Source organism: Amphiprion ocellaris, chromosome 13, assembly GCF_022539595.1.
Source record: "Amphiprion ocellaris isolate individual 3 ecotype Okinawa chromosome 13, ASM2253959v1, whole genome shotgun sequence".
NCBI classification, from domain to species: domain Eukaryota; kingdom Metazoa; phylum Chordata; class Actinopteri; family Pomacentridae; genus Amphiprion; species Amphiprion ocellaris.
In genome coordinates this window covers 24,868,312-24,891,702 of record NC_072778.1, presented here as the reverse complement: position 1 = coordinate 24,891,702, position 23,391 = coordinate 24,868,312, and the positions used below count along the sequence as shown (strand labels likewise).

Genomic DNA, 23,391 nt, shown 5'->3' with positions numbered 1-23,391 from the left:
AGTACAATAACAGAATTATTGGTTAATAGTCTAATCCAAGTGGAACAGAGCAGTAGAACATCCTAGAGATTTTAAGTTCAGAATGGTTTTTTTTATATGGGCATATTTTATACTTTGGGACCCCGCTTTGCAGGCATAAACCTTAGTCTGGAGGAAACCAGACATATAGTTTTGTGTAATTTCTCTGAAAATTAGCACTGCCTCCAGTCATTACGATAACATTGGCATAATATAACTATGACCAAATATATAGGTCTATTGAGATAGTGGAATTTTTGTAATGGCAAATTTTCATGCCTTAACATATATTTAATAGAAATTTGATATGCTTGTGTGAACAATAACTTCATCACTCAAATGGTCACACAAATGGGATTTCAGTCTGGGAAACAGAATTTGGAGGAGCAGGGCAGCATTTCCATTTCTAATTAATGTCTGATCAGCTGGGATTCTGTCTGATATCAAAAATCATCATCAAAAAAGAGAAAATACACATTCATGAGATTTCCACAGTCATGAGCACCTTTTTTTTGTGAATCAGGAATTTAGTTTGTGGCGCCTCAATGTGGTGAAACGATGGAAAGACAACCATCAACCAGTCTGTCGGTCAAAATGACCTTGCAGCAAGAAGATCCCTGGTTCGTGTCCCTGCCTTCCCAGGATCTTTCTGCATGGAGTTTGCATATTCTCTCTGTACATGTGTGGGTTTTCTCCGGGTTCTCCAGCTTCCTCCCACAGTCCAAAAACATGCTGAGGTTAATTGGTGATTCTAAATTGTCTGTAGGTGTAAATGTAAATGTGATTGTTTGTCTATATGTGTAACCCTGTCCGTATGTCCCCTGCCTTCACCATAAATCAGCTGGGATAGACTCCAGCCCTCCATGACCCTAAGGAGGATTAAGTGGTGTATAGATAATGGATAGATGATTTTATCTGATATTCTTTAATTATATTATTTTTATATTTTTATGTTTAACTTATTCATTATTGCTTTATTTTATTTATTGATCAACATATTATCATTTTCATCAACTGCTATAAAGGTTCATTCCACCCAAAATACTACTTTCTGTCCAAGTATTTATTGTTTTGAATGTTTATTGATCCATCACCATCATCATCATCATCCCAGCTGACTCAGGGTGAAGATGTAGACACCCTGGACAGGTTACCAGCCAGGCACACTCACATTCACAGGCCTTGGCCGGGATGCAATCAGGGATCTTCTAGCTGGGGGGGGCGACTGTGCCAACAACCGATCTACCGTTTCCACCAAAAATATGATTCAAAGTATTATTATCTGTCTAAGTATTCATAGGTTCAAAGTCCGCCCCGGCCTCCCACAACAAAACGCTACTCTGTCCAGGTATTTAGACAGAGTAATGGTTTATTCCACCCAAAACATTACTTTTTATCCAGGTATTTATAGTTTTAAGGGCTTTTACTACCAAAATATTATTCATTTAGTATTTGTAGTTTTTGAAACTTTTACTATCAAAATACCTCTTCTTGTCCAAGTATTTACAGTTTTAAAGGTTCATTCAACCAAAATGCTATTTTCTGTCCTGGGATTAAATTTGGTTGCTCAGAGTTACATGCTGGGCAATTGTCTCGTTACTTTAACTCTGTGATAAGCAGGTATAATAAATATTAACAGTGGAATCATGGTCTTTGTAGTTCGGTTCTAACAGCCTGAGCTGCTCAGCTCATCAGCAGCGACGTAATGACGTCACGGCCCTACGTCGCTGTGGAGGAATGTGCGGAAACTTCTGTTCACTTTTCTGTCTGCGCTGTTCGTCGAGGGAAAAAGTACAAAAGTGGACAAAAACTCCACTAAAGTTCGAGTAAAGTTTGGATGTGAAGTGTCGGTGAGTTTCCCCGCCGCTGGGTGCGAGCTGCCGGGCAAAGGGCGGCGCCGCTGGAGGGTTTTCTCGTAGCTGGAAAGTTGCTGGTAGTTTGGGCTAAAATGGAGGCGGTGAAGAAGGAAGGCGCTGTCCGGGGCTGATCAGGACCATGGCTAACACTCCGACACTTTGTCCCGCACTGCTTTTACTGTTAACCCGCCGTTATCTACACTATCACCGCCGAAACACAACCGTAAAACTTCCGTTAACACTTTCACCTCCAACACTCCAAGCAAAATGTCGCTGCTGGATTCTACGCTTCCGCAAACTAAGTTTCGTGAAAGTGAGCGAGGATGTGAAATGGTCGCTGAGAATCACAACATCAGCTCCGCCCGCATTAAACGGCCACACAGACACCTGGTCCACTCGTAACGGTCAAATTTTCAGTTGTTTATGACACATTCCAGCAGTATAGGAGTTTCAGTTGAAAGTTGTTTTAATCGGCTTAAATCCCCCAACAATCAAACGGAGGTTCTGCACTGATTAACTCACTTTTTACCTTCACTTTTACTTTAGGATTTTACCATAAGTCAAGCGTTTTCTTTTAGCTAAGACAGCTTCACCAAACTTCTTTTCGGATTTAACTGGAGTTGAGATGTTAGGGAAAATGCCGTTTTACTTACTTTATTGTAACTTTTGTTGATCAAATTGTGTTTAAATTGTGAAGTTACCCTGCGACGGCCTGTTCGGGCTCCTCAGTTAAAGTTGGTGTTTTCCAGACGGAATTCTGAATCTGTTGTCGAGAAGCTGAAATGGTCGCTGTGAATCACAACATTAGCTTCAGCCACATTAACAGTGATATATGGACGCCTGGTCCATATTAAAACATATTTCGACACGTCGTGGTTGAAAATTGCTCCCTTTTAATTGACTTAAACCCCACACCAGCCGGAGGTTTTCAATTGATTAATTCGATCCTCACTATAAACAGTGAGGATTTTAAATAAGGTGGCTGAAGTTGATTATTTTTAAGAAGTTCCAGTAAACCAAACTACTATTTAGGATTTGATGAGATGTTAGTGAAAATGCTGTTTTTGTGTGGCTCTAATCTTCCCACAGAAAGCCCATTTAGTGACCTTGTTCTAACTTTTCTAAGCAGACTGCCGTTAAAGTTGACATGTGAGGGCCTGTTCGGTTAAAGTCGGTGTTTTCCGGACGGACTTCTGAATGTGTTCTCCGTCGGTGTGGCGCTGTCGACTGAGCGGTGGTGCTGTTTCAAAATGGCCTGCAGAGATTCATCAGAGAATCATGTGAAGTTCGCTGCAAAGTTTAAAACGGATGTGATTTTAGAAATGAGCGCTCTCTTATTTTTTGCTGCAGAAAAACTTATACTTAGACTTTTCTGTCATTCTGAATCTAAATAGTCTTTATCTAGCTGCGTTTCTAACTCTTGTGTATTGAACGTGCCTTAGTTTTGAATAACCCTTTCCTGTCTGGTGTCCACCATATTGGACAATTGCTAAAACTAAAACCACAGAGTAAGACTTTTCTGTCATTCTGAATCTAAATAGTCTTTATCTAGCTGCGTTTCTAACTCTTGTGTATTGAACGTGCCTTAGTTTTGAATAACCCTTTCCTGTCTGGTGTCCACCATATTGGACAACTGCTAAAACTAAAACCACAGAGTAATTCCTCTCTCAAACCATCTCTGCAATTCTATGTGATCGTTGTCCTTATTAAGGTTGGCTATCCTGAAATATTGAATCTTAAATCCAGAATGGTGGGTAGAGGTAAAAATATGTCTGTCAGCTATGGGATATTCGTTAAAACCTTTTGTTCTGTAAAAAAAATGACAAAACATTGTCCAATATAACTCAAAACATGACCCCCAGTGTGTCCAGAAAGACATAAACCATTCCAATATGAATTTAAACTTGTCAAAAATGTGAAAATCTTTTCCTAAATGACTTGAAACTTTTCCAAAATGACAAAAGCTTTTGCAGTGACTTAAAACTTGTCCAAAATGACTCAAAACTGGACAAAAATGACAAAACCTGGTCCAAAATGAATTGAAACTTGTCCAAAATGACAAAATCTCTTCCAAAGTGACTTAAAACAATTCAAAATAATTCAAAGCATGTCAAAGTGACATTAAACTCCTCCAAAATAAAAAAAATCCAAATCACTTGAAACTTGTCCAAAATGACCAAACTTTTGAAAATGGATTTAAAACCTGACTGTAATTGCCTAAAATCTGTCAAAAATGACTTGAAACCTGTCTGAACGTAGAAAAACTTTTCCAAAGTGACTTAAAACTTGTCCAAAATGACCAGAGACCTGTCAAAAATAACTCAAAGCGTGTCAAAAATGACTGAAAACTTGTCCAAAATGTGAAAATATTTTCCTAAATGACTTGGAAATTGTCCAAATGACAAAAACTTTCCCAAAGCATATCAAAAATGACTTGAAACTTTTCCAAAATGACAAAAGCTTTTGCAAAATGACTGAAAACTTGTCCAAAATGTGAAAATATTTTCCTAAATGACTTGGAACTTGTCCAAAATTACAAAAACTTTGTCAAAGTCATTTAAAACTTGTCCAAACTCACTTGAAACTTGCCAAAAATTACTCAAAGCGTATAAAAAATGACTTGAAACTTTCCCACAATGACTAAACCTTTTGCAAAGTGTCTTAAAGCTTGTCCAAAATGACTCACAACTGGACAAAAATGACAAAACCTGGTCCAAAATGACTTGGAACTTGTGCAAAATGACAAAAACCTTTCCAAAGTGACTTAAAATTTGTCCAGAATGACTTGAAACCTGTCAAAAATAACTCAAAACAAGTCAAAAATGACTGAAAACCTGTCCAAAATTGCTTGAAACTTTTCCAAAATGTGAAAATATTTTCCTGAATGACTTGAAAGGCAGAAACTCAGCCGACTGATTTGTCTCATCCTCCATGTTGTTGGTCTCTGCAGGTTCTCTTTCTGCTGAGGTGAACAGCTGAAGGTGACATGGCCGCTCAGACGGTGTTCTCGGTGGAGATGTTCCCTGTGGGTGTCTCTATGATGGAGGACGGGCAGAGTCTCAGCGACATGCCCAGGAACACGCTGCCCGCCCCTCAGCTGGTGATGCTGGCCAACGTGGCAGCGGTGACGGCGGCAGAGAGCGGCGGTGGCGAAGGCAGCGCTGCAGACGAGAAGGAGATGATGGAGCTGAAGACGGTGGGATGCAGCTACTCAGACAGTGAGGACGAGAGCATCATCAGGTAGAGCAGCTACCAGTGACTGATTAGATGTCAACTATTCAATTAATCACTTATTCTGATCAGTTAATCAGTTTAAGTTATTTTAAAAGTAGCTGCCCCTAAAAACTGTACTATTTCTGACTCTTAGCTGAATTCATCTTGATAATTGGTTTGTCAGTTTGAGTATTTTTTTGTAATAAAAAAATTTCAATTCTGATTTTGCAGCTTCTTCAGTGTAAATCTTTTCTGGTTTCTTTCCGCTCCGTGACACTAAACTGAATATATTTGGGGTGTGGACAAAACAAGACATTTAAGGAAACACTGATCCACATTTTTCACCATTTTTTGACATTTCAGAAACCAAGCATGCGATGAGTTCATCTAGAAAAATAACTCTCAAGACTGTCAGTTTAGATTGGGTAAAACTGTTCATTGCTTGCTACTTTCTGACAGTCTATGGACTAATCTGATTATCGATTAATAATGATTGACTAAAGCAGAAAATATTGCTTAGTTGTTGTTCTATCTTCAGGTCTGCTGTATTACAGTGTAAAATACAAAAAAGACAGACGTTCAAAGTTCCTCCAAAGGTTCTTAGTCTCCCGAGAATGTTCCTGAAATACCTGCTTGTAATTTTAGTGAAACATGTGTCCAAAGACTGCAGAAGGAAAGCAGGGTTTAATAATGTGCATTGTCCAAGTATAATTAAGCATCTCTAGCAGCAGGAAAACACATCTTTAAATGAAGAAATGAAGGAGATTCCACAGTCACACCAGCAGCAGCTGACAGTAATAGCCTGTTAACTGTCTACCTGAGCACTAACTCCCCTGTGTGTCTGATCAGGTACAGCTACGACAACCAGAACCAGAGAGAAGTCTGCATCATCGAGTATCCTGAGTCTCCAGGCCTGACTGCTGAAGGCGTGGTAGTTGGAAACAGCGCTGAGGGAAATGGGGGCGACAAAGCTGAAGACCTGTCCCGCCGGCCTCAGCCCCACCCACCTGCTGCCGCCACCACCGGTTCTGCCAAACCACCTCAGCAGGGTGCCAAACACAAAGAGCCCCCCAGTGCCACAGAGAGCGCCAAGAAGAAGAAGCCCTTCCACTGCAAACCATGCCACTTCCAGGCCCAGAATGAGCAGGAGTTTGTGGAGCACCTCGGCACCCACAGCATCAGCAAGATGTTGGTGGTAAACCGTGTGGAGGGGCGTAGCAAGACCAAGGCCAAGGAGGCGGAGCCGCCCGTGTCCCAAGCTCCAGCAGGTGGGGGGGCCGACAGCAGTGGGGAGACGACGACAGCAGGCGACATCAAGGGGCTGATCAGGTGTGAGCGGTGCGGCTACAACACCAACCGATACGACCACTACATCGCCCACCTGAAACACCACAGCAAGGAGGGAGAGGACCACAGGTAAGGGCACACCTGAGGGTGGACGCATACATGCACATTATCCAGCAGCACGCAGGACACAAAATGACTTAAGGGAGATTAAAAAAATGACAAGACCAGGCTATCCTAAACTGACATAAAATGACAAAAAAAACATCACAAAAGAGACAGAACTCACAGAGGAGACACAAAATGATTGATAGAAGACAACAATTACAGAAGAGCAACAAAAAAAGACAAGGATGAGTCAAAACGACCACAAAGAAACATGAAACAGCACAAACAAGGCACAAAATGACAAAAAGAAAAAAAACAAAAATAGAAAAGAAAAGAGAAAAATGAGACAAAAAAGAGACACAATTATCTCTCAAAGTTTGCAGAGGCTTTAAAAATGTAAATTGTTTAATATCTATAGTATGTGGAGTCTCCATTTTTTCCTGTGATGGTCACACCTGAGGACGCTTGGAAAAATGCTGGAGATGATGATTTTTACATTTTTGTAAAGTAAATAATCAAAAAAATGTCTTTCTGTGTCATGCTGCACGGAAGACATTTCTGAGTTCTCTCACCTTCGTGGTTGTTCTGTTTCCACTGAGGACTTTAAAAAATGAGCCCAAAGTAAGGGAATTAGACAGGAGTAAAAGGGTTGAATAGAACTGACGTGAGGAATGATTGTACTGCTGTTGTGTGTCTGCAGGGTTTTTAAGTGCACCCTGTGTCCGTATACCACCGTCAGTCAGTACCACTGGAGGAAACACCTGAGGAATCACTTCCCCAGCAAACTGCACACCTGCAGTCAGTGTTCCTACTTCTCAGACCGCAAGAGCAACTACATCCAGCACATCCGGACTCACACTGGTATGGAGGTCCTCAGTCTTTGTCCTGTCTGCGCTCTGAGCAACCTCAGTCGGTAAATATCTCTATACACAAGAAGGTGTGTTTTCTGTACAGGTGTCCGTCCTTTCCAGTGCCTGTACTGCGACTACTCCAGCTCTCAGAAGACCCACCTGACCAGACATATGAGGACTCACTCAGGTCAGTCATTAAAGAAAACCACGGCATGGAACTGAATACACTGCTACTCACAGCTAAACATGTTCATCATGTGGCTCCAAGAACCAAACAAAAATCTAAACGCAGCATGCAAGTGGTTTTCAGAGAACAAAAGTGTGAAATCTCATTTCTGTTTTCTGGTTAGAAAAGGCTGAAATTTAGACAGCTGAGCTGTTCACCTGTTGACAGACTCTGGAGCTCTGAGTGAACACACACACCTGATTAGGTGTGTCTTTACAGGACAGATAGACAATCTGCTGCATGACCAAAGACCTAAAACCAGCCTAAAAACAGCACAAAAGCCAGTCCAAAACAAGCCGAAAACCAGTCCATAACCAGCTTGAAAACCAGTTGAAAAACTACTCAGACAGTCTGAAAAGAATTCTAAGTCTAATCCAAAAACTAGTCCAAAACCAACCGAAAATTCAGTATTAAAGCAATTAAAATTTTTAATCGGATTAATCACAGGGTTGCTGTGGAGTAATTTTGATTAATCATGATTAAATATCATACATTTGTAATCTATATTAATCGCATTTAATTTTGCATGCACAGACAGAATCAAGAAACAAGAGAATACACTTAACAGTTAAGGTATTTATTAAACACCTTTAAAGGTTCATGTTAGAATCCCCGACTAACACATGCTTCACATTAATGTGGTACTTTAGGCTGGAAGTGCTTTGGTGAAAAGAAAACTCCTTCCTACAGAGTGTGAATATTACTGGATGTTGGTCGACTGTTCCATCTTGGGGGTTTTTTGTTTTAGAATTTTCCACCGAGAGGGGGAACGTGCTGTTTAGTAGGACCCAACTGATACGGATTTTTTGATCTGATTCCAATATTTGGCAGAAGAAAAATTCCGATAACCGATTATTCGGCCGATTAATTTAAAAAATATATAATGAATAAAATAACTTCTTTTGTGGTCCCTTAAGGCTTACAACAACAAAGATATGAATTACAGGCAGAACATTTGACTGTTTTACAATACTTTGTCCTTTATTATTTGTTTAACTTTACAACAGAGATGAATTTTCAAGTACAAAAACATGCAACAAAGGATTAAACCTCTGGGTAATTATATAACCTTAAAAAAGAGTCAATCTATAAATGAGTTATGAAATACACCTTGTCTTTTGCTTCTTGTTGCTGCAAATTAGAGGTAAGTTATAAATATATGCTGTATATAAGAAACATAATGAGTGAAATTACTGTAAAACATTGTTTCTGCAGCCCTCTGATGCTCTTTAACCTTTAATCACATTTTCTCTACTCCATTTTCTTTGCCATGAAGTCAGGACTCATATGAACCAAACTAAAATCCAGAGACGCCTTTCTCAGATGTGAAACATGTCATCTTTGACAGAGTTGCATGTTAAATATATAATGGTCACAAATAGTCTGATACTAATGTTCCTCCATAACAACACACAATGACTTGCTGTTCCAGCCTGGGTCACGTTCTAGTATTTTCTGACAAAGTAAAACTAACAGTGACATCATGACAGTTGCTGAAGACAGACAGTCATGTTCATCATTTTAACTTCAACTATCTCTCTTAACTCAAACTGGAGACATGTTGAGTCATTGTTAATTTCACAACGTTGTTATAAACTTACCTGTCAGCTCAGCCCACTCCTGTAATGTTTCCTGGCTGTAGCTTCTCCTGTACGTTACTGAGAAGACTGAGGACTGAATGGAGTTAGAGCGCCATGTATTGGACAAACGGTGCAAGGACATCATTCAACAGCACTTACTGTTTTATGAGAAATTGAGAATATATCGGCGTTTAATCGGCGAAACTCTGGCCGATGATGATTATTTCGAAAAGGGCTATAGGCCAGTTTTATTGGCTGGCCGATAAATCAGCCGGGTCTTACTGTTTACCATCTTCCATGTGGAGTTGCTTGGTTCTGCCACTACCGGATCAACTGCCCATTTGCGCATGCACGACAGTAGGTCTACTTGGACAAACTGCCCAAAATGCGTTGCCAGAGACGTTTAAGGGATTTTGAGTCATTCTGCACTGCAGATGCGTTAATTGCGTTGAAATTTTTATTCCGATTAATCATGATGATGGATGAATCTGTGTTAACGCATTAATTTTGACAGCCCTAGTTAAACCCATTCCACAAGCATCCTAAAACCAGTTCAATAACGAGTCCAACCATAATCTAGAACTACTCTAACACCAGTCCAAAAAACATTCCAGAAACTAATCTAATCTGATAACAAGTCGCAAACCAAGTCCAACATTAGCCTCAAGCCAGTTCAAAAACCAGTCCAAAAACTGAAACACTGCAGATACCCAGTCTAAAACAGTCCAAAACAACCAGTCTGAACATTTCAAGTCCAGCCCCAAAACCAGTCTAAAATCAGTTCAACAGCCTAGCACCACATAAACCCAGTGTGTAGAGATGACAGACGCTGCCTTTCCATTGTCCTTCAGCTTATGTTGTGTGTGGTTTGTTATTGCTGACAGTCACTGTGGTGTCTCCTGTATTAAATCAAGCTCTAAGTGAACATTGAATGGCAGCTTTTAAACCTGATGAATAAGATCTCTGTGAGATCATCCAGTCAGATGTGTCAGCAGGTGATCAGGAACATGTGTGTAACATCAGCAGAAAGCTATGTTGCTGCTGCAGCTGCTGTGTTGTGTATCTGACTCACTGTCAACATTTCTGTTTGTGCTGCTCTCACTGAAGCCGTCGATGTTGGACTAAACATGGTAACACCGTGACCTTGTGTGTTATGCATCGCATTGCGTTGCACTCTACTGTGTTGTGTTGTGCTGTATTGTGTTGTGTTGCATTCACACTGCAGATCAGATTGACCTGAAAACACATCTCTGTGATACATGAGATGAGAAACAAGACTGCTGCATGAACCGTCTGCCTTCAAACACACAAACACACAGCTTGCACATCAGCTGACAAAATAGACTGCAGGTATTGGAAGAGATGCTTTAGGGGAAAATCGTTAGCACTTACTATAGCACTGAGTACATTTACTCAAATTTTACCTTTCTGCACAGAGTCCAGATTGTTGTGTTGGTTTTGAAGGCCAAGTGTATTCTGAGTATAGGGAACAGAACACAAAGCAAGAGAATCTATTTTGATCCTTTTGAACTGTTTCCAGAATTATCATGACAATAAATTTACCATTAAATTCTTGCTCAGATAAGTACAGCAGAATACCATTAAATATGTCAAAGGATTAAAATGTCTCACTAGACAAATCCCATCAGATCTGCTTGTTTGGTTATATTCTGCTGCCATCATCATAGTGAACTAATGCCGTGATAATTCACTACAAATGACAAAAGATACAAAGCTACATGACGAGTATCCTCCAAACCAAGTTTGTGCCTGCAAAGTGGGTCTGAAAATTAAAATATGTCTATTTAAAAAAATATGTTTCTATAGTTATATTTAGGAAATCATTTTAAAACTCCACAACTATGTTCCCCTTGGATTAGACTATCAACCAATACTTTTGTTTTTGTGGTACAGTTTGTGATATGTGATAAATCATTTATGAAAGTCCAACAAAAATAACTTTATGTGTGACCAAGTATTTTACATTAAAAAGTAATAATCATTGTTAGAGCTGTTGATCACACTGATTAATCAAAACAGTTTCTCTTGCTTTGTGTTCCACTGGGAATAAATTTGGCCTTCAAGACCAAATCACAAGCTGGACTCAGTGCAGTGACTTTAAAAGGTAAAGCATGAACACGTGTATAATCATAAGAACTGCTTAAGAGTTTACCTTCAAGCAGTCTGGTTATCCAGCCTTCAAAGTGAGGTCCAAGAATGCAAAATATGCCCTTCTCAAAAAAAAAAAGTCTTTCACTTTGACAACCACTTTGAAAGTCCAGAACTCTGATTTACTTTACTACAGTGATATTTGTTATACCTGCTTCATCATATTTTTCGTTTGTGTGACCAACTATTTCATATTAAAAACTCTTCTGTATGTTTTTTTTGTATTATTGTGACATGGAGCTAAATGTGGTTCAGAAAGTATAACTAGTTGGCATCTGCATCTTCAACTTTTTTGATTATTGTCTGCTCAAAGATGGGACTTTTCATGATGAGAAGTAAGAGACAAAATTCAGGTTTTTATCTTTAATATTACCTGAGATATTGTCTCTCAAACATAGCTTCATATTTCAGTGCCCAAAAAAACATGCTAAAAGTGGGTCAATGGGCAGTTTTTAAAATTTTTACCTCAAAAATATTACATAAAGTTAAAATTTCGCAAATATTTTTAGACATACCACCTTTATAGTCAGACTCGCCTGCTGCATGAAAGCTTTCTGTATCCCACCTGTACCTGTCTATAGCAGCTCTGTAACGCTTCCTTTTCTTTTTTTTTTGCAGGTGAACGTCCTTTCAAGTGTGAGAGCTGCACCTACTTGGCAGCCAATCAGCATGAAGTGACCCGGCACGCTCGGCAGGTCCACAACGGCCCTAAACCTCTGTCCTGTCCCTACTGCGAGTACAAGACAGCCGACCGCAGCAACTTCAAGAAGCACGTCGAGCTGCACCTCAACCCTCGCCAGTTTCTCTGTCCACTCTGCAAGTATGCGGCCTCCAAGAAGTGCAACCTGCAATACCACATTAAGTCCCGGCACTCCGGCTGCAACGTTGCCGTTGACGTTTCCAAGGTCAAGCTGCGTGTCAAGAAACCTGGTCCTGATGAGGAAAACACTGACTCCAAAGCTAACAAGTTTGACAATTCCTCAAGCATCGAGGAGGACTTTGACATGGAAGACAAGGATGAGGACGAGGACTCGAGCCCAATCAATCTGTCAATCAGAAAGATTGGCAGGTCCAGTGTTAGCCAGCCGGTGCAGAGTGAAACACCTGACAAGGCTCAGAAGAAATTGAACATCACTTCTGAAAAATCCTCAAAGGTGAAGGACAAAGTGGAACCGGAGAAAAAGATTGCAACGAGGCAGAAAAGGGTGAACGGGAGTCAAGCGGTGAACACATCTGTTAAAGAAACCCAGACGGAGGTAACAACTGCCATAGATACAGACATCAAGGTGAAGAGGCGAGTCAAGAAGCCCCCGGCAGATAAAATAGTAGTCCAGGACCAAGCTGAACCACAAAAACATCAAATAGAGCCAGAGAAACTCGATAAACAAAGATCGGATGAGGCCAGATCAGTGAGACTGAAGGTGGATAAAGAAGATCAGAAGAGCAACAGCAGTGGGAGGGAGAACAAGAGCCTTAGCAAACCTCGCAAGTCTGCATCCAAGAAATCAGAGAAAACTCCAGAACACGTTGATGAAGCCGGACAGAAACCGGACAGTGCTGCAAGAACTCAGAAAGAGAAGTTGGCTAAGGACAAGGCTGTAAAGAGGAAAGCTGTGGAAGCTTTAGATCTGTCCAGCAAGTCCTCTTCTGAGACCCCGTCCAAGACCAGGCGTCTGAAAGCCTTGAAATCTGCTTCAGAAGACATAACCAAGACCAACGAGTCCAGTCCAACGACACACAAGTCTGCTGGAGCGACAACAGGAAAGCAGAAGAAGACCAGGAGTTCCAACAAGAAGGCCACAAGTCTGCAACAAACCACAAAAGAGAGGTCAGCGTCTGACATCAGGCTGTCCTCTGAGGCTCCAGAAGCTTCTGCTCAGCTGGACGACCTGACACCAGCCACCACCACTGACCCGACAGAAACCACCACCTTTACAGACCAAACCACTCTGGCAGAGCCAGAGAAAAGTCTGGATGTTTCCCCCAGCAGCAGCTCCAGTGAGGATACACCTTCTCCAGCTGAGGACCGGCCTGTGCCGACCTTTGTGAAGCCCACATCACCGCCATCTCTGGTGCTTCCAGGCCAGCGAAGCAAAGCCGCTGACCCCGAGGACGATGAGGGCATACACAGCAGCCACGAAGGGGGAAGCGACATTAGCGACAGCGCCTCCGAGGGCAGCGACGACTCTGGCCTGAACGGTAACAGCGCCGTTTCCGGTAAGATGGCCAATGACCCTGAAACGCCCACCGACGAGATCCCAACGCCGACGGAGCTCAAGAGTCACATGTGCATCTTCTGCGACCGTACGTTCCCTTTGGAGGGGGAGTACCGCCGCCACCTGAACCGCCACCTTGTCAACGTCTACTACATGGATGCCAAAGCTCAGAAATAAGGAGCTGTATGCATGGCAACGCTCAAAAGTGTGAGAACAGAAACCAGGTTATCACAGTTAACTGCTGAGTGTCTTTACATTTAAACACATCACGGCATGAGGTCCAAGCACCAACACTGCAGCACCGCTGTCAAACTCATAGAACCTACAAAACATTTCACCATCTTCAAACATCAGCCACAGAGTTTCATTTATGTTTGCGCCAGGTGGTGGTGCTCTCTCAGAGTGACTGTTAGATGTTTTTATTGGTCCTACAGCGTCCTGAACTGCCATCAGATTTGGTGAAATCATTCTGATGGTCCAGAGACCAGGCTCTGAAGAGCTCTGGGGCGGCGCTTGGTGTTCGGGCTTCACTGTTATCAACTGCAGAGATTCAGTCTCTGGACACGCTATGACATCATCATCATCTATCTCATGTGTTTTTTGAAAATGCTGATTTGGTGCATCAGCTTTGTAAGATTTTCATCATTTCTCTCAATGAAGTTTATCATCATATCAAATATTTCATGATCACAGCTCAACATCTGGAGATGGAACTGTTCTACTGGGTAACCCTCTGAACTCCTTTTTTATTTCTCATCACTGCAAGCTCAGTATAAAGTCCTGCACCCCTATGGAAGCAACACAACATGACTAGACGGAGAATGAACTTAGAAATGTGTTCCTTGTGGTATGACACAATTAAAATGAGACGAAGTCAGGAAAAAAAAGCAGAGAAACATTTCTTTAATTGTATGAAAAAAAACTGGAATCAACATGTCCAACATTTTTCCAAGTGTTCCCCACACTGGAAAAAATAGAGGCTCATTAAACTGTAGATATTTAACTGTTTACATTTTTGTTTTTCACTGTTCTTTCATCAGCTGTAGAGAGATGTTTCACCATGCTGAACGTGTCCTCTGTTCACTGTTTTAGAGCCATGCTGCATTTATTCTATTGACCCAGTAGGCTTTCTTTTCCTCTCTCTTGTTCTGTGCGAAGCTCTGTGGAAACACTGCCTGCAGTTCACCTGAAAACTCACAGCTGAGTCAGTCATGGAGATTCACTTGTGCTGGGGAGAGAAGAAGTTTTTGGTTTTTATAAGAACTAAGTAAACACTTTATTTTGGGCAAATTTTTAAATTGAGTGTTGACCTGCTTTCTGAGTTCTGTTACAAACTGCCAGTTGTACAGTCTGTGTGAACGTCAAAAATTTCCCTTTTTAAAAACATTCAGTGCCTTTGACAATCAACTCTATGTACCGTGAGACATTGTATTGTTTCTTTTTATTGCTTCTCTTTAAATTGTTTCAGTTGTTGTATTTCTTGTCGTTTGACAGTTAAAATCTTCAGAAAAGTTACAGATGGTTTTGTGTTTTGCTTCTGGGGTGGTTTTAGGTGAACAGAAAAGTTGAAAGTATTTGTTGGTTCACAGCTTCAGCCTGTGGATGAAACCTGAAGTGTGGTTGGTTTGATGCGATCACACATCAAACTGTACTTCTTAGCAGCTGAGGTGGTTAAATCCTTAGCCTGATCATAACTTCAGTCTGTATTTGGCCTAAAGAAATAACTGGTTTCCTTGTAAATACCTCGGTGCAATATTCCTTTTAGTCGAGATGCCAAAGCGTTTCTTCTGTCTGTACATTTCTACAGTGTTTTCATTGAAGAACAGTTTGTCAGCCCTTAAAGGTTTAACATATTAGCTCACATGTTTCTGACCATGTAGCTGATGTTATTTTATCTTTTCTTTCATTACAAAGGACACTAAACCCATCCTGCAATAAATGGGACGAATCACAGACTCAGAGCAGAACAAACACAAGCAGTCTGCTGTTCTGGGTGATGAAACAGAAGAAATAAAAGAACACCAGCTTCACTCTTTAGGTTCCCAGTAACATATGGAACATGTCAGGATGACGATTCACTGAGTCGCAGTAGTAGGAGCTCTTCAACTTAAAACTAACAGTTCATCTGAAGCATACTGTACTCTGCTCTTTTGAAATAAACTTATTCAAACTCAGCTGTTTGTCTCGTTTTCCTCACTACAGTATAAAGTCCTGCAGCTCCATGGAAACACATGGAAACAGAACAACCAAGACGAGAGAGAACTCATAAATGTCTTCTGTGCAGCATGACAAAGGATGACAAAAATCAGAACAAAGGAATAAATTGAATGTTTACAAATATGTAAAAAAAAAAAAAAAACTCTTGAAACATGTCCAACATTTTTCAAAGCATCTACCAGTTTTACCAACACTGGAAAAACAATAGAAGCTCCACATACAACAGGTATTTAACTATATCCATGTTTCCTCTCCAGACAACTTCTCTCTTCTGTGCTCATCATCTGTAGAAAGATGTTTCACCATGCTGGATGGATCTCCAACAACTTGCTCCTCTGTTCACTGTTTCTGAGCCATGCTGCACTGATTTTATTGATCCTGTATATTTGATTTTACTTTGTCTCTTGAGAATTTTTAAATGAGACATGTAGAATGAAGTGGTATTAAATATCACACGTTCAGTTAAAGTTCAGATTTGATAAAGAGGAAAAGGATGAGGCATTCACAGATCATGAAACAGCTGCAAAGGTTTTTTTTAAAAAAAAGTGTCTTCAAACCTGCCGGTAAAGTTTTAAATATGAGAACAGCAATGTGTTGCTGCTACATCAGGTCAAGAAAAACAAGTTCATGTTATAAACGTGTGACTTTACTGTCATTGAAGATAAAATATGATATAACCAGAAACCTGTCTTGTTCTGACTGTAAAGACCACAGCCCTCAGTTCCTTTTCTTGAGCTGCAGCCTCTGGACACCACTCAGTTCTTTTTCTTCTTCTTCTTAAGCTGTGGTGTCTTGGCGCTGCTCACTGACAGTCCTCTGTCCAGCAGTCCTGCAGCTTTCAGTGGTTTGTAGGCGACAGACTTGGGGATACGTTGTCCTTTCAGAGAAATGATGTGAGGAAGCAGCGGCGGTGTCCTCACACTGAAACCTGCCGTCTGTGGACCGTGAACCTTCAACAGCAGCTGATCGCCCTCCACCGCCGTCACTGCTACCCAGCCTGCAAAGGGACAGAGACAGGTGAGAAAGACGGGGAAGGCAGACAGACAGATAGATGAGACAGGAGGACAGGCAGACAGGTGAGCGTACCTGCAGATGACAGTGTGATGTCAGCAGCAGCCTCCAGTTGTCCTCGTCCCTCAACTCTGACCTCCTGGGGAACCAACGCTGGAAACTCCTTCATCCTCTCCAAACCTCCGACAGGCACCTGAATGCACCAACAGACCATGTGACCCCATCCGACCATGTGACCCCATCCGACCATGTGACCCCTCCAACCATGTGACTCACCCCCAGCAGGACGTGTCCTGCATGCTTCTCATAGATGCCATCGGCTTTTTCCAGGCTGGTGACGTGAACTGGAACCCTACTGGAGGCCACGACTGAGAACCAGCACGACGTCTGTCCCTGCAGAAGACACTATCAGCTGATCAGTAACTCACCAATCACAAAGAAGACAAGACTGATCAGTCTGACCATGTAAATCGGCTGCACAAAATCTGAATGACAATGAGGAGAACTATTTCAGATGTTGGCAGTGTGGCATCATGCTGAAATGTGACTTTTCTTTCAGACTGGGGGTCATCTTGTCATCCACAGACATTCATGTTACATCTACAAGTATCATCTCTTCAGCACCTTTTGAACTCATGCACCCTCACAGCATCACACTCCCACCTCTGTGCCTCACTGTCAGGACTATGCATTCACCTGGCTAGCTTAACTCCAAACATGTTGAACCCCATCTGAACCCAACAAATTCATCTTGCTCCAAAGAATGTGCTCCAAACATTAATCTGGCTACTTTTCACGTTCTTTAACAAACTTTTAAGTACAATTTTAGTTTCAAACTGCAACAGCTGCGTTTTTTTTCCATGTGCTCCATCTGTAGAGGTTGATGTAACAAAGTGTCCCTTCTTTGGTCTGTAGTTCTGACCTGCAGGTAGTCAATCCTGGCCAGTGCTCCAATGAACAAACTGGTGCCGGGCTTCAACACGAACGTCCGTGGGATGATGGCCTGCGTGGGAACCACCAACTTCACCTCGTGTTCAGTCAGCAGGCTGAGGATCTGGCCGAGAGACATTCACGCAGTAAGACAGAGAGAGAGAGAGAGAGAGAGGTTTGATCACAGCATCATGTGGACATTCAGACATGAAGGGGAGGTTCAGTGTTAAACAGCTGGAAATCAGTGTGGACACCTGGAGAAGTTATTCAGTCTTTAAGCCCTCTGAGCTCTTGTCTTAGTTTTTTTTACTGTAAGCTTATTTTTCTCAGCATATTCATGACTACAGTAGAGAGAACTTAGAAATGTCTTCTGTTACAGTTAGAAATGACACAATTTTGCAAAAAACCCAAAAAACATTTAATGGATGTATTAGTTGTGCTGAGAAGAATATTTTGTTTTTTGACAGAAACTAGTTAGAATCACTGGCTTATTTTTGATGAAGTGTAAAACAATACATGTATAATAAAGTGATTTCTGATTAAGTATTACAATATTAAGGCCAGAATTTAATGGAACCACATGTCAAAAATGACAAATTTAAGTTTGAGTTTGAGTTTTGGAAAGTTGAAAATCTGATGATCCACTACGGTTTCTATCATTCTGTGGATGACGAGACAACGAGCTTTTCAGAGCTGCTGGCAGGTTTGAGGTTCAGAGAGTGTAGGGATTCAGAGGGTTGAACTGTGTGATAAAAGAGATGGAGGAAACAGTTCTAATGATCTCACATCGAGCTCCTTCATGATTCCCGGCGTGTCGTAGAGCCAGTGTGTGTCCTTCAGCTCATTGTGGGTCAGCTCGCTGCTCGGCCTGCTGGGAGCTGGAAGGTCACACAGAGGTCAGAGGTGTTCCAGCCTGCAGAGCTGCAACAGCTGGACTTTCACTTAGAAACAGACACAGAACATCAAAGCATCCTGAGGAAATGTTCCCAACTTCACTAGAATCAACTCCTAATGTCCTAATGTACAATAATTTAGTAGATTTTATGAAATCAGGGAAAAATGTACCTTCATACTATGAATATTATCAGTTACAGGTCCCTGAAGTACATAGAGGTGGGTCCAGATTACACATTTTATACTGTACTTTTTTCCATTATTTGTGAGCATCATAAATGTCAACTTGTTCTTTCTGCCTGTTTCCGTCCTCAGATTGGGACAAAATGATCATCTGTAATCTTGGTATCCAACATTTATCTTTTCTACGTGACAGAAAATGATGCTGCAGGAATTATCAGGGTTTGAATTCTTTCAGGAACTAGGATCTCAAATTTGACATGTTGTACACATGAGTGTATACCTAAGTTACAAATACTAAAACCTGAGACAAACAACCCCAGGAGGATATCTGAACCATCCAGAGAGAAACGACAGGACTGAAAAGCCGATCAGACAGGGAGCTAACCCTACCCAGCCAAAGGTTTCAGCTCTACCACCACATCTCCTCAGCAGGTACCACGACTGGACCTCATCACAGCTGCAGTCAGCCATTAGAAACAACAATCTACAAGAGGCCCATCATACTGTCAGACTTATCCTGGAGCAGACACACCATGAATGATTGGAAAGGTGCAGAAGGAAGGAGCTCCACTCAGATCACCTGTTTCTCTGCAGAACACCTGGTCTCCATCTGAGCTCCACAACTCCACCGGCTTCTATCAGATCTCTGCTCACCTGTCGCCGTCGGCTCTCCGTCTTCTCCAAACGCCAGACTGTCAGGATCGAACTGGATCTCCTCCGACGGGGATGCGTTGGTTCGGAACGTTCTGCCGACCCGACCCACCAGGTATCCCTGTTTGCTGAGGCGCTGCATCCGCCGCAGCTCGTCCTGCGACAGCTCCTCCTCCGTCTGCTGCAACACCTCCTGCAGACGCTGCTGTCGCCGGAACATCCTGTACGGAGTCGGATTGATGATGGGGAACTTCAGCAGGTTCAGAGTTGTCCCTGAACGCAGAATGACAGCAATGAAACCAAAGACAAGAAGCAGGTGAGTGTCTGCACTTCATTTAAACAGTATTTCAGTGGACAATGAGACAAGAAGACAACTGAACATGAACCAAGATCCAAAAACTGGAAACTAAAATGAGCTGCTGGAAATATACACTCCCCTCCATCAGTACTGCAACAGTGAGGCCAGTTCCTTTATCTCTGCTGTAGACTGAAAACATTTGGGTTTGACATCAAACGATGAATATGAGACCATTTCAGCTTTTTATTTCCAGGTGTGTACATCTGGATCTGATACACAACTTAGAAGATAGCATTTTTTTGTAACGGAACAGCAAAGTTTTAGGTGAATAAACGTACTGGAACAGATAAACTGAAACTAGTTTAAAGTGAGTACGACTTAATATTCAGTTAATAACTGCATCAATCCTGTGACCCACTGACATCACCAAACTTTAGCATTCTTCTTTCATGATGCTTTTCCAGGCTTTCACCTCAGCTTCTTCAGTTGTTCTTTGTTTTGGGGTGTTCCTCCCTTCAGTCTCTTCTTTTGTCAAACCCAAATGTCTACAGCAAAAATAAAGGAACTGGCCTCACTGTTCCAGTACTTTTGGAGGGGAGTGTACATGGCAGATTTTATTAACCCTCTGAACCCCAAAATCTGCCAAAAAAGCTCCAAACCTTTAGCAACCAGAAACAAGGAAATATTTTCTGATTATCAGCTTTCCGACAGCATTTGAATGTGTCATCTATGATGTGTAGCTCCTTCAGGAAAAACCAAATATGAGCTAAAAATCCTCATACTTCATCAAAATCACTTTATGCTCTCTAAAAACTTCTCAAAAAAATCCACCATTCATTTGCGCTAAACAGACTCCTAAAAAAATAAATAAATGCAGCATGGCTAATAGAACAGTTCACAGAAGAGCGAGTTGTTGGAGGATGTAAAGAAAACTCCAGAGGCTGTAAAAATGTATGTCGTTAAATATCTCTAATGTGTGGGCCTCTGTGTCTTCCAGTGTCAGGAACATCTACGGACACTTGGAAAAATGTTGGACATGCTGATTCCAGGACGTCTACATTTATCTTTTTTCGAATTTCTTTAATGCTAATGGTGTCTTACTGCAGCAGCAAGACATTCCTGAGCTCTCTCTCCTTCATGGTTGTGCCGTGTTCATAGAGGTGCAGGACTTTATACTGTAGTGAAAAATGAACCCACAGTGAGCTAGAATGAGCCAGGTGTTCAGAGGGTTAGCAGCAGCTGTTTGTGACTAGCCTGCTGATATATGAACGTGTTCAGACTGAACGCTGCATCCTGTCTGTGTGTGACGGGAGGCGAACATTAAATAGAAGGACTAGTGAGTGGAGTGTGGTTCTGACCGGGCCAGGGCGAGATGGTGGCCTTGTGGATGACGTCGGCGGCTCTGGACTTGCAGTAGTCGGACTCGAGCAGCGTGTTGAAAAGCGTGGACTTGCCGGCGTTGGCGCAGCCCACCAGGTACACGTCACCTTTGTACTTCCAGGACCGCTGCAGGCTGGAGATCAGGCCTTCCACACCGAAGCCGGTCTTAGCGCTGATCAGGTGCACGTCGGTCACTTGGGCGGCGAAGCCAGAGTCCTGGCAGTACTGCAGCAGCTGCCGCTTGATGCGCTGTAGGTAGTTGGGCGCGTCTGCGGGCAGCAGGTCGACTTTGTTGCCAAGGACAACAATGTGTTTGTTGGCCCCCACCAGCTCGGGCAGGTCGGGGATGATAGAGTCAGGTAGGTCCAGCAGGTCCACCACGAGCAGCACCAGCGCCTTGTGGGCCCGGACCTGCCGCACCACGTCCTTGTACTGCTCTCTGGGCAGCTGCAGGTTCAGCGCCTGGTGGTGGTGGGTCAGCAGGTGGCAGCGCTGGCAGGTGGCCCCACCCAGACGCCCCTCCTGCTGCAGCTCCTTGAACTTCTCGCTGGGCAGGTATCCAGGCACGGCGGTGGAGGTGCAGTGCAGCAGGGCGCCGCAGCCCTGGCAGCAGGTGTTGCTGACCGGCTCGTCAACGTCAGGGGTCCCGAAGATTTTGTGTTCTCCTTTCCCCCCTCCAGCCTCCTTCTTCTTCTTCTTCTTTGTGGCTGTGACGCTGTCATCCAGCAGGAAGTCCACATCCTGGAACTGGATGAGGGAGTCTAGCTCCGCCTCCTGCTGATCCCCAGACCTTAACACCTGCAGCTGATGCTCCAGAGACCGCAGGTGCTTATGAGGGGTCAATTGGGCAGCAGAACCAGCAGCAGAACCAGGAGAACCAACAGCAGAACCAGGAGAACCAGCAGCAGAACCAGGAGAACCAGCAGCAGAGGCAGCCCTGAACTGATGGAGGATTCGTCTCTCCTCCTGTTGGGGGTCGTCTTCTGGATCTGAACCAGGACAAAAGAAGAAGAGGCGTCACCTCAGGGCCTCACCTGCACATCACCTGTACCACAGTCTCACCTGAGCACGCTGGACTTAAAGGGAAACTTCAGAAAAATGTCACAGGTTTTACAGCTCTCTGTGGCATATGGACCACATCAGACCAGGTCTAAACTTCTACCCATCATCTCCCTGTTTTGGCATCTTCTCAAACAGAGTAAAGCTTTAACAAAGCAGAGACTGTTTGAAAGACTCCGTAAAACGACGATCTGACCAGGACATATGTAGTGGTTTCCCATGTGGTGGTCTCAAGTGACCTAATGTGGTCTGAGGTGGTCTGCATGTAACAAAAGGCTGTGAAACCTGACTTCTGTTTCCCATTTTCCACAACAGAATAAACGATAAACATGAAGGTGTGTCTCAGACATAATCAACATCTGGGACGTCCAACAAGTTTTACATCATTTGAGTCTGGAGAAAGGTGAAGGTTCTTGAACTCCTCTCACCTGTAAACTCCACGAAGACGAACTGCTCCTGCAGGTTCGGGTCCACTGTGCAGCTCCGGACTCCTCCTCGGGTCACACCACGACCCTCCGCCGTGTCGGAGCCCCTCTGAGCGGCGGAACTCACGCTGCTCCACACCTGACGGCGGACACACACCTGACGGCGGACACACACCTGGTGGCGGACACAGGCCTGAAGGACCTTCAGCATTGTGGTGTGAGGCTGCACGCGCTCCCCGACGGACGTACAACGACCTCACGGGAACTCAAAGGCGCTGCACTTCCGCAATGGATGGGACGTACGACGTCATGGCGTCACAGCTGCCTGCCGGAGCGTGCTAACAAGAGGTCTCACTCTGAGGCACAAATCAGGACCCGAAACACGACGTTTCAACAACAGCAAATCTTCTTCTTCTTCTATTATTATTATTATCCATCCATCCATTATCTATACACCGCTTAATCCTCACTAGGGTCGCGGGGGGGGGCTGGAGCCTATCCCAGCTGACTCGGGCGAAGGCAGGGGACACCCTAGACAGGTCGCCAGTCTGTCGCAGGGCTACATATATAGACAAACAAGCACTCTCACATTCACACCTACGGGCAATTTAGAGTAATCAATTAACCTCAGCATATTTTTGGACTGTGGGAGGAAGCCGGAGTACCCGGAGAAAACCCACGCATGCACAGGGAGAACATGCAAACTCCATGCAGAAAGATCCCGGGAAAGCCGGGACGCGAACCAGGGACCTTCTTGCTGCAAGGCGAAAGTGCTAACCACTACGCCACTGTGCAGCCCTATTATTATTATTATTATTATTA

The 23,391-nt window shown here is 43.1% G+C and overlaps 2 protein-coding genes across 2 annotated transcripts; one reads left to right on the top strand and one right to left on the bottom strand.

The window, feature by feature from the left end:
- The first annotated feature begins 1,711 nt into the window (after positions 1–1,711).
- On the top strand, positions 1,712–15,695 carry rest (RE1-silencing transcription factor). The gene is made up of 6 exons (XM_023273954.3): positions 1,712–1,868; positions 4,825–5,114; positions 5,937–6,503; positions 7,180–7,340; positions 7,434–7,517; positions 11,924–15,695. The coding sequence occupies exons 2-6, from the start codon at positions 4,861–4,863 to the stop codon at positions 13,696–13,698; spliced, it is 2,841 nt and encodes a 946-aa protein (XP_023129722.2). The 5' UTR covers positions 1,712–1,868; positions 4,825–4,860; the 3' UTR covers positions 13,699–15,695.
- On the bottom strand, positions 14,396–22,902 carry noa1 (nitric oxide associated 1). Its single transcript, XM_023273949.3, has 8 exons — positions 22,573–22,902; positions 21,064–22,074; positions 19,411–19,680; positions 18,466–18,557; positions 17,672–17,803; positions 17,026–17,142; positions 16,825–16,942; positions 14,396–16,735 (listed from the first exon to the last, which is right to left on the bottom strand). The coding sequence occupies exons 1-8, from the start codon at positions 22,778–22,780 to the stop codon at positions 16,494–16,496; spliced, it is 2,190 nt and encodes a 729-aa protein (XP_023129717.2). The 5' UTR covers positions 22,781–22,902; the 3' UTR covers positions 14,396–16,493.
- Between the last annotated feature and the right edge of the window lie 489 nt (positions 22,903–23,391).